The 12,472-nt window shown below is 34.0% G+C and overlaps 1 protein-coding gene across 12 annotated transcripts in view; it reads right to left on the bottom strand.

Annotated features, from left to right (window-relative positions):
- The window catches only part of LOC106161296 (1-phosphatidylinositol 4,5-bisphosphate phosphodiesterase beta-4), a 74,048-nt gene that overhangs the window by 25,576 nt on the left and 36,000 nt on the right, over positions 1-12,472 (bottom strand). For all 12 annotated transcript variants that reach the window (XM_087003637.1, XM_087003632.1, XM_087003640.1 and 9 more), the window contains exons 4-13: positions 9,970-10,038; positions 9,158-9,298; positions 7,355-7,434; positions 7,079-7,132; positions 3,242-3,323; positions 2,809-2,909; positions 2,485-2,539; positions 1,177-1,285; positions 656-866; positions 33-126 (exon numbers count right to left, since the gene is read on the bottom strand). In XM_087003637.1, coding sequence (XP_086859763.1) covers positions 33-126; positions 656-866; positions 1,177-1,285; positions 2,485-2,539; positions 2,809-2,909; positions 3,242-3,323; positions 7,079-7,132; positions 7,355-7,434; positions 9,158-9,298; positions 9,970-10,038 — 996 coding nt within the window. The remainder of the gene's footprint in view (positions 1-32; positions 127-655; positions 867-1,176; positions 1,286-2,484; positions 2,540-2,808; positions 2,910-3,241; positions 3,324-7,078; positions 7,133-7,354; positions 7,435-9,157; positions 9,299-9,969; positions 10,039-12,472) is intronic.

Here is a 12,472-nt window from a genome sequence, read left to right on the forward strand (position 1 = left end):
TACTTACAACTTTATTTCACAATACCCCTTACTTTAAATAAGATGTCTGTACACATGGCCTTGCCGTGGGTGATGATGGGCTCCGCATCTTCTCCTTTCCCATCCCAGCAGTCAAGTTCTACACACCTGATCATGAATGCAATGGAACATATGTAGTCTGCAACATTAACACTCTAAATATTACTACAACTATACTTTATGTCTCCTTGATCTAAACTGATGTAAGAAATAGGATCTGCCCTCAAAAGGAATGGAACAAACTCAAGTGTGATGTTTGAAATTTGGCTGATGATGGCCGCTTTTATTGGAAGTCCCATTAATAAAAAGAAATAAAGCGTATTATTAATAAACATTGAATAATGTTGATAGATGATATAAACTTAGTGTGCGCCAGAAGTATCTACATTTAAATTATAATTCCAAACTAATAGTGCACACATTTCAAATTGTGGGGTTGCAAAGAGGCAAACTTCCCTATTAATTAAAATCATCATCATTACTAACTACATTACTAACTAACTTATTAACTTATGCCAAGTGTTCTGTAAGGAGCCAGCAATTGTATCAATGCATGGTACCATTTCAAATTCCATGGATATAATTATTATTACCATTATTATTATTATTACTATTATTATTATCTGAATCAGCTTACCTACAGCCTGATAGTAACACCTGTCTGTACATCTCCACTGAAGACCGCCCACCCAACTGCCTACCCACCAGGTATGTGTTATGTGAGGAATTGATATAGTAATGGGACAGTGGCTTGTCCATCTCCTGATGAATGTCCAAGCGGTCAAGAAATACCGGGGCATTCTCATCTGACATGAGGTAGCGACAGAAGCCATCAACACTTAGCCATTCTGGAATTATGGGGTAAATGTGTGTAACATGTTATGGAAGCACTGAGCCATTTGATGTTTCTGTTAAGACTGATTTAGATATCAATTCTTGTTTTCGAAGAAAAAATTGCTTATTAATTGTTCAAAAAGTAATTCATCAAAGCTAAATGAGAATGACACTGACAACCATTTCATTCATAATGCAATTTTAATAAGAAATTTTGATTAAAATTAGAATAAATCAACTTTTTTTTTTTTTTTTGTCGCATCAATCTCCAAGAGACATCTTTTTTGGCTTTCACAGGGATTACCATACCATACCATACCATACCTTTCTTCTTAAAGTCTTCATTGATTTCATAATTTTCTATAATTTGGGATACCCGCTTTCTTTCAAAAAATGGGAATAAAATTTCATTGAGCCTTGGATCCCGCTGCCTCTGAAAATAAAATATTCAAACATCTATGATAATGTAATCATAATAGATGTAAAAAATAACTTTTGTTAAACAAGCAATACACAGAAAGGTAATCTTGTATTGAAAATCCAATAATTCCCACGATGAAACATGACATCTGACAGTTTAATAACACTTAGTTCTCTTGTTTTATGTGAGGAGAGCAATCTTTAAAAATCAATAGACATCTGCATTCATATTAACTTGCACTAATAAATCACCCCTGAACTGAGAGGCATGATACCTTTATCTAGGCAGTTTGGACTAGAAGCTTTATAATTTCCAGGGCATTAATCAAGTTCACAGGTAATTCTATGTTATTTTCAGAACTTTGCAACAATTTTGAAATAAGTTAGGTAAAGGGTGACAGATCTATCCCAGTCCTCTCTCCTTTTTTTCTCTTTCTTATTTGACTCTATCTAAAAAAAAATCAAATTTTAATGTCTCAATTCTAGTCACTTTTTTCTTGTTAACCTATAGCCAGGCCAAGTTGTGTTTTACAAAACAGTGTCGAATGAAAGTTAGTCTTAGGCTGTGTTCAGAATAGAAGTTATTAAACTAACAGGACCGTTCTATCTCAGCAGGGATTCTGGCTAAGGCACAGTCAAATTGAATATAATCAGCTTCGTCTGTCTTTGTGGGGTCATGTTTGAAAAATAATCATACAGGGTCTTTTATAATCATATAAAAGATGCCCTTAATGATGTGCTATTGCAATTTCATCATTTTATGAAATACCTACCCTTTAAATAATTTCAAGACCCTGTGGTTGTTGACATGGTAGTTATTTTAGTAAGTTTATTAATTTTCACTTATCTTTTATCAAAATATTTTGATATACAAATTTCAACTTAAATGTTCATATATTCAAAGTCAATTCCCTCTTTTCTCCCTTGGCATGTGATCCAATGATATAGATTTTAATTGCAATATTGCCTCTATGTTCCCTGTATTACACATGCACATCTCAAACACATAATATGTATATATAAACATGATAGTTGTAAGATAACTAAATATTTATCCCAAAGTGAAAACAACTTAATATGAAAATGGCAGGAGAGGCAGTCTTTAAATTACATAATCTATTTATAGATTATTCTATTCATGTATTACTTTGGGGGGCACTTGCACTTGACATACTGTTTAACACATTTTGATGACGCTCAGAGGAAACTTACCTCATTAAGAAATTCTATCAGTTGTATCATGGTCAGATGATCACCTCCTTTTGAACTATAATAAATATGTTTGTAGCATTAAGAAATTAAAGATATATTCAAATATCTGAATAGGAGACATACATATATGTAGTCATCAACAGAATACTGGTTGTAAATTGCCACTAATTTTCTCCTTGCATGAACCACAGTTTATCTTAGTTGCTTGTGTATTAATAATTTAAGTCCCTGCATGACTCATAAAACAAAAAGAATTATAATAAAAAAAATGAAGATTGACTACTTTCATTAAAAGATAGTGCAAGGGGATGTAAGTGAACTTACACTTCTTTGAATAACTCCTCGATATCTGTCCTAGGGCAGATCTTATGATAAAGCTCATAGAATTTTTCAAAGGTAAACTGGGATGTTTCTATTTCATCAATCTGGAAAAGTATCAATCAAAGTCATGGTTTAATTATCAGTCAAACATCAATCAAAGTCATGGTTTAGTTAACAAATATCATCTTTAAAATCTATGAAAAGCTATGGATTTTTAATAATTTTTATAAAAGATTCAGCAAAATGCAACAAAACGAATGAGAAACAAAATATTGAATGTCAACTTTCAATTCAATAAAATTTTAAGTGAACAATTTTGAATGAGATTAAAAGGGGTGTTATGGGCAATGTCTGTTATTCATTATCAAACACCTGTCAATCATAAGACTCATGTTGTAAATGTCACTGTCAATGGGTGTGTCCATCAGTCACTCACCTTGCCACTAGGAAACCCCAGGTCCTTCAATGACTGCATAATTAACCTCTCGGTACGACCAGAGGCAAAAGTCCTGGTGATGCTAAAAGAAAAATACAAATTTTCAATATTTTTGGAATAAATAACATATATCACAAGGTGATGCCTTGAAAAATCAAATGCAGTGACAGCCTTTTCTAATTGATAATGAAATGTTACTTATTTCACAATATTGATATAGATATGTCATCAAAAATTCATCATTATGTATGTATTGTTCTGAAACAATATGTATCTTACAAAGGCCATTCTGTTGAATTAACCACTCTGGGAATAGATCCACTTATGATTATTGCATTTTGCTTTCTGAAGAGTTTTCTTTCGAGAAAGGTGTTTCACTGCTATGGAAATCAAGTGTAACGAGTGAAACCAGTTTTGGCCTTATTTTTAAATAACCGATTCATTTTTTCACCAATTTAATCAACATGAAATTTCGGCCATTTCACCCAATGTTAAATGCTCAATAGGACAGCCACTGAGGTATTGGTTTCTGACAAAATTGTGAATTTCTTGATATAGATTATTTCATGCTTCCTGATATGCCATAAGAGTATGCAGGAAACAACTGCAACAACGTAACAGTTTGAAAAGACATCAGAGAAGCCATAGTCTTGTTATACAAGTAATGTATCAATAGCAACAAATGAATACTTGATTTAGAGGGCTGCTCTCAGGTAAATTTACAGTAAATATATAAAAATTTCAAATAAACTTCCTCTAACAATTTAATTTTAACTAGTTAACATTTTCAAATATTCACAACAATTCACTTTCTGCTATGAATATAAAACCAACCAACTTTTCAAAATTCTAGAGTCAGCTTTTATTAAGTATTACTACAATAACTATTTTTGGGAAAAAGGTTAATTCACGTGGAATGAATTTAACGTGCAGGTTGAAAAGGAATCAAAAGATATGGGATAACTGTCATGTCCAAGAGTTAACAACATCCACAGGGCAAATGATGAGAGCCACCTAGTGGTGCCATCTTTGGGCAGTGGTGCCATCTTTTGGCAAGTTTCTGGTTTATGGAGACAACAGCATTGGTTTAAGGAGAAAAAAGCCCAACAGACGGATGGCTGTATACTAGCCTAAAATAGAAAACCTGGGTGACTACATACTAGCCTAAAATAGAAAAGTGTACTAATTGTATAGGCTAGCTAGTGTGAAGGGAATAAATAAAGAAACTGTTAAATTGAAAAGAACCCAAATAACATTGCCAGACATGTTAGTATTGTTGAACTTGGGATTTGAAGTCAGTATGTGATTTGTTCATGTGCTGGCAACTTCATTTGGATGATTTCTATTGAAGGGTGAACTGTTCTAATAAGATTTTCAACTGAGCTCCCAAAGCTTCAGAATAGAAAATGGTAGAAGAATCCAAAACCAGAAATAAAAAGAGCTGCAATAGATGTTTCAAGTACTGGGAGAGTAGAAAAGAAATCACACTTTCTTAAAACATGCACACAGCATAGAAAGACAGTAGACATTCAGTTCGCCAGACAGCATAATGAATGCTTCCCAAACTTAACAAAAATTAATATATTTCTTTCCATCATGGAATCCACTGAAAAACCTTTAATTGTACCTCTAGCAATTTAATGTGTACCTTTCAAAAATAACAAACACTGAGCTGCAGCCGACATAATGAATTGAGGATGCCTTCTCTTGATTGTCCACAAATTAAAGGTAGTCTGTGTGTCTTCTAGTAATACCTAATATAATAGCTTTTCTCATATTGATTTACCATTATACATGAATTACTTAGATCTGTACATTTTCACCAGATGAGTCCTGTGTACATTTCAAAATAAATATTCTATAGATATAAAATAAGATCTAATTTGATTTAGATCTGTTGACAATACACCTTTATAACAAACGAAGTGAAGGTCTTCTATTAACGAGTACTCAAGCATATAACCCATCATTTTTTTAGTATTCAAACAAAGCACCATCTGTCAAAAAAAAAAAAAAAGATTCCATAGAAAAAAATAAAGAAAGAAACAGTATACTCACTGAGTTTTCTTACAAAAGCATAATCTATCTGTTCAAAAGACAAGGACTTTCAATGCACATTGTCCCTCAGTTGAAAAGCATAAATAATCAAATTTCATCACTCAAAATGCTATCATTACTGTTTCTGCCTATGTGACAGCATACTTAATGCGTTACTGGAAGAAAAAAATCAGACAAAAATTGATCACAAATATTAAAACTGTAGCTCTTCAGAGAGACACCTGTGCATTTAAAATAGAGATTCAGCATTAAAAACAAAGAGACCTTTCTGAATGTGGTCCCTAGACCCTAATTTCATCACTTTCTATACTTGGATGCTGAAATGTAATGATGTAAACCTGGAGGACATTTGATAATTTGGTAAGCAGTAACTTACACTGCAAACAAAAGTCACAGAACATCCAGGTGGAGTTTTATCTCTGATGAGTAAAACAAGCCATCCTCAATTACTCAATACATCCAAAGTAAATTTATTATTTCCTTAAGCTAATAGACATTTTTCCATAATACCCTAAAAAGATTATTAAAAAAGTTTGAAGAGGATGTTGGGTGTCAAATGGAAATCTATTTTTATTGACAACCTGAGTAATTTGATAATTCTTGAAGTAATAAAATGTTCAAAATAACTTCTGTTCAAATGTACTATACTAAAATCTATTAATTGTATATTCGAATAATTATTTCTTAGAACATCAGTTGAAGGAATGATGCTTCACTATAAATTTCCCCTATTAACATTTAAAGCAAAATTGGTTGACAACCTTAACAATTTTAATCTAAAACTATGGTGGTGTTTCTTATCTTCTTTTGCTCTTTTCCTTCTCGTTCGAATGGAATAAAAAGAGGCAAAAATGTGCACTATGATTATAAGACAATTATACCACAGGCGGATTCAATTAACATTTCTCTTAGATATGTGCATCTATAATGCAAAATGGGAAATTGGATTTCTGAATTTACTTTGGAACACTGGAATACTGGAAACCCTCTCTCCTGTTACAGTGTGTGTTGTATGCATTGGCAACACATATTCATCCATAAAAAAATATTTCATAAATGTACTTGCAATAGTATATGACAGATGTCTGACGCAATTTTAACAGAAGCCCAGACCCTCCCAACCAAACCGCAAACTCCCTCGGTTGTAAACTTAAAAGGATTCCTGCATTCAAAATACCATGAGAGATGGCTAACCTGATATAATCAGAAAACCAGACTTCTCCAACCACACGAAATCTCTCTCTCTTGGTTCTCTGAGTTGAAAGCTTAGATGTTCATCAAACACAAATGACACATCCATAAGAAAAAGGTTACTTCACAAACAAAAATACCCCTGCATTCCTAATAGCTTGGTGGGACAGTCTCGCAAAACACACTCACATAAAAAAAAACATTAAGCTTTCTCCTTATTTTAGTTCTTACAACACTGTGAGCAGTAATTGACATTGGTGACACCAACCCTGGATGCCTACCCTGGAGACACTTTAGCATCGATTCAGTTGACTGACGCTCGGCTGGTGACAAGCATTAAACTCATCCTTCATGACATGCTATTCAACTTCATTAAGCACTGGATAATTGTGTGAACAGAGAGGGAGAGCAAAGTGAAAAAAAGGGACAGGTGTGAACCTTTGGGGAGTGTGTGTAGGAGGGGAGGTGGATTGGAGATGGAACGAGAAAAAGTTAAATATTTAAGTGCCAAAGCATTTCCTCCTTCGTGACAAACTATTTAACTTCATTCCACAACAAGCTTTGGTTTTTCTCAACAGCGCCACCTACCTTCTTACAGGAATTTTCCCATTGGGATTCACCATGTACCCAAGCTTCATCCAGCTGGAAGGATATGTTTGAAAAGTGTAAAATGACCACATTACTTACATATGATACTTATGTACGTAAAATTAGTCACTTAATTAGATTTAAAAAAAAAGGCATTTTAGGAATATCTCAGTTCATAGAAATCAGGAAAAAGAATTAATTCAACAAATAACACAAAATCATCCAAAATCATCATCCATTTTGAGTACTGAATTGCTGCAACCCTGTTTGACTTACTGTTTCTTGAGACATGTCATGGGACACACATTGTTGGCCTTGTGATTGTGGGTAATCTTGCGTAAAGCTTCTATCCATTCCTGTACAATACAAAAATAGAGATTATATTAAATGCAATAAGCAATTTGGAATACCAAAAAGAAGGTAACATTTTCCAGAATTTTTAGTTTTTTGCAAGACTCAAGTGGAGTACGTATGCACAGCTTAAACCAAATTTCATTTTAAAACTTTTCAATTCTTTAAAAACTTGAACAGGATAAGACAAATTAACAACCAATACTTCTTTTTATCTTCAATTTTCCTGACAATTTCATCTATTTTGAAGTTAGAAACACAAAGCCTTCTAGGAGAATGCAGTTGAGCATGGATGTTTGGTGTAGGAGCTGGATTTTAGTAGATGTGTTTATACACAAGGGAAAACATTCACTTTTGCAAAATCAGCTAAAAAGGAGCTTAAAAAAACGTGGGCAGTTGTATGCTACTGGGATAGAATGACAGGGAAAAGAGGATTTTAACAACACTCCACTTAAACTCTAATGAAGAAAGATAAAAAAAAACAAAAAGAAAAACAAATGAAAAAAACAAGGCAGCAAAGCTGTCAAATGTACAGACAAAAGGCAGAAAATAATAATGCACAAAATGGGATACTGTCAATTCTGATGCAATGATACATTATGCATAACTGCAAAGTCAGCATCAAATTTAAATTATGCACAACAGGTCATACCAACAAAAGTAAAAGCCAAGACTTCAGGCCCATGAAAGTTCAAGTTCACACTTAGAAAATGCAAGAATGAGAAAAATGAAAATTTCACAAAAAAAAATGCATAAAAATAATGAAAAATGATAATCCAATAGAGCTGGTTTTCTCATTTGAGCTGTATGTCAATCCTAAGAAGCATTCTAGTAAGTTAAAAAAAATAATAAGAAACTAAGTTTACTTTTCATAATGTTTGTGGTGGTAATGCATGAAGTAAGTTTTTGTCAATTTTGAAGCAATGTTTCATAATAATTACCTTTATAATTACCAACAATTTTTAATTATCTACCATTCATAACATGGACATTTAGAAAATTTGGTTACTTCATGCCCATGGGAGTGCTAAGTCCCACATCGAAAAATGCCAATATAAACATTTTAAATGTCCAATTTGTTCTATTCTGAGATTCTGAACATAGTGAATGATTGAATCTGACAAACTGCAATGATATGAGTTTATTTCCATTTCTGACACTTTATTACAGAATACACAATAACAGGTTTACCATCGTTTTTATATAATCAACTTAAAATATTGTTTAGATGTAGAAAATGTCAAAAGAATACTTTTACATATCTAATTAGTTTAATTATGAGACTGTTAACATCTCTAAGAATTAAATCCAAGGAAAAACCAATTATATACAAAAAAGACAATTTCACCAAAACTTAACCAATCAAGCTTATTTTGAACTTGATCTGTATATTTGTAAGATTGATCACTCCTGTGAGTTGCAAGGCAATAGGCCTATCGGTTGACCTTGAAATGTGTTACTCAGTGTTGCATATATGCTCAAAAAGGAGAAAAAACAGCATAACTTTTTAAAAAATGGCCCGATCATGCTGATTTTCAAACTCAATTTGTGTTTTATGAATATTCATCAGTTTTGTAAGTTTCAAGCCAAAAGGTAGAATGGTTTTTCACTTATTGTGTTATCGTTGAAAGTGCACGGCAACGGCAACGATGGCGACGACAGACGCAGTGGACGGCTATATGTACAGAAACATCTGTGTCTGTACATAATTTAAAGCAAACAACTCACTCTAGCAGTGTCAGCGTCAGGAGCTACAAAATGTGTGTAGTTGATATTGACCAGGTCCAGCCCGGAGCATATGGTTATAAAACAGTTTTCCAAGTTCCCAGGAACTTTGGATTCTAGATCTGATAAAACTTTGGTATTATCCTGAAATTGAACAAAAAGTCATGATTTTTACTTGTAATAATGACAATAATGTTCACTGAACAAAAACAATTTTTTTTTCACAAACAGCAATGATATTAATGTTGGGAATTCCTGGAAAATTAATGTCATTGCATTAACTCTCACTTACTCTTACTTTAATTAAATTGCTATCTGAATAAACACAATCATTTATTTTCTCAAATCATTACTTAAAATAGCATCACAGATAAAAATAGGCATTTTTCAAGGGGTAAAATACATGCAAAATATTGATTTTTTAATGACATGAGACAAAAAGTAACGCACTTAATGTCTTTCCACTGAAGTTAAAAATAAAACTGATAAATGCCTTGTAAGTAATTCTGTAATTTTGCTACTGCTAATCTAAAATTACCATTTTAAAAATATTGCTGATCTCCTTAATCATTTTGCCAACTGTGATAAAAAGTAAATTTCCTTGTCACAGGAATATGAAGTTAAAGTGAAATGGTAACCTTGCACTTTTGAAATATATCCAAAACAAAATCAAATAGATGTCAAAAATGACAATTTCAGCCATGTTGGAGTGAGGGTAAATAAAAGTTACATTGTAGAAGAGCTCAAACAACTGGAAATATCAATCAAAATGACATTTTGATTTGTTTGGGAAAAAATCTATCCAGCATACTTACTATAGCAACTCTTGGAATAACATTGGCACGGACATCACTGACCTGGGATAACTCAATCACCTGGCCCTCCTACAATGAAAGCAAAAAAATAAGACTATTGGCATTAGAGCAAATGTGGGCGAAATAATGGAACCACTTAAGTTTTGTATAATTATGAAATCTAAAAGGAGTGCTACGCTAGTAGTATATACAACGTATGTGATGGACACAGTATTAAGTACCTAAACATGGCCCACTGGTACAAAACTAAAGTGACAATGTACTTAAAAATTAATACAAACCAGCTCTGCATTGGTATTATGTACTTTAATGCTGGTAGTTATAGAGGGCATTTAGAACAAGCTGTTCTACAGACTAACAGATCCGCGGATCAAATATGGCTGACCCACATAAAAGCAGAGCCAACTAATCTGCATATGGTCTCCCTGCCTCCACATGTGCCATTAAATAGATTAAATCTTGGTTTCAATGTTTAACTGCAAGCCCCTGCAGGAAATGGGCATGCAGAGACAGGGAGATCATCAGCGCATTAGTCCGCTCTGCTTTAATGTGGGTCGGCCATATTTGATCAGCGGATCTGTTAGTCCACAGATCAACTTGTCCTGAATGCCCTCATAAACTTCAAAATGATTCCAAGAATGAAAATTCTGGACCAAATGTAATTGGCATAGAGGTAACTTTTTTGTGCAGATACCTTCCGCCCCTTACCACTGCAACTAAGTCAGATGATTGCAAATAAGCATTAAAGGTAGTTAGATTGTATAATTATGTGAAATATATAAATAAGGTACAGTATATAAGAACAATGAGACACCTGGTCATTACATACTAGGATGAACATGCCTCCAAGGGGAGGGTGCAGCCCAGTTGCCATATGAGGCACTAAAAGCGAGCATTTTGAAAATATCTTGTTGACAGTCCTGTCAGACAAGGGACCCTGCTTCAACCCATAAGTGCATAGTGGCAAGCCAGGAGACAACAGATATTGCTCATTAAAGACTGGTATGTCCCCAGACATTGGCAGAACCCAATCCCATGTGCATCATATATGAGACTAGAAAACATGAGAACCTGTGTGAGATGGGCTAACCTTTTAGAAGCAAGGGTGAAACTCTATACGCCAGGAACATCATCTTAGAAAGTAATAAGAAGGTAACAAGGAAGACATTGTTAACATACACTGTTGTGCAACTGACTGTAAGAGAAAACAACCATCATTGCATTCGCTGGCCTGGCATCATATCTGATCCCACTCTCCTTCATATCTGGGAAAATGTCATTTGACTTTGTGCTATCTAGGTTGATTTCCATTGCCTTACATATGTGTGCGTGCGCACATGCACATACTACACACACACACACACACACACACACACACACACACACACACTGTAGAGGACATGCCCTCCATGTAACCCATTCATATTCCTGCATCAAGGGTTTTTATTGCAAGCCTTTGCAGCATATGAACAGAAAAGAATACCAGTTTTGTATTTCAACCAAAATTGCCTTTTTAAAGAAAGAAATGAATAAGAGTAATGCTGTGCAGATACTCACTTAATACTTAATTGCAGTAAGACCAGCAAATACCAAATAAAACTAAACTAGACAGTTTATTGAAATAAAGTTTGAAAGGTCTTATATGTCTTTTCAGGGACTGAATTGAAGTGACATACTAGTATGCAGCACAATGTGGGTATGAAAATTTAATGCGCCATTATACAAATTAAGTCCCTCATCATATATGTCATAAGTAAAGGGGCTTACATACTCTTATATGTTTGCCAGCATTAATCAAAATGCATACAAAAACATACATACACTTGGCCCCGAGATCTAAAAAAACTTGCCCTGGAAAAAAAATACTTGAACAGCACCATTAGATAAATAAAAAGTGAATTAGAAGACACTGAAACTCAATTTCGGACCAAGCCAAAATATACCTTGACACACCACAGTGAAATCACGTCAGCCTAAATGACATATTAAACACATTTTGTTTTTCCGCAGCAAGTAGAAGTATCACTTTATTACTGACAGTTAAAGAGCCCATCTCGATCAGTGATTTATGAAGCTTGTAAAATTTCCAGAGAATCCTAAGCAGAAATCAGATTTGTGCTTGGCTGGCCTATTAGCCGTAATAGATCACATCCAACAGCAGATTTTCCCAGAATGGCAGATGACACCTCTGGGAAAATTATCTATAAATGGAGTTGAATCATGACTTTGACCCAGTCCTAGGATAATACAGGTTTGCATGCATGCAGAACCTGGAAAACATATAAGCTTAGGGAGCATTCAGATAGACGAATCCTACTAGTTGGGTCAGTCCAACTCTGCGGGGAATCTCACTCAGTGCAATTGGCTTAACTGAATTACACAGGAGAGGCGTACAGCAATTAAGGTGATTACACTGATTGCACTTAGCTAGAATCCCCTTCAGAGTTGGATCCTCCCAACAGATACAATGTGTCTATCTGAATGGGGTCTAATATACACGTGT

Source organism: Lingula anatina, chromosome 2, assembly GCF_051362555.1.
Source record: "Lingula anatina isolate TDL-2025a chromosome 2, LinAna3.0, whole genome shotgun sequence".
NCBI classification, from domain to species: domain Eukaryota; kingdom Metazoa; phylum Brachiopoda; class Lingulata; order Lingulida; family Lingulidae; genus Lingula; species Lingula anatina.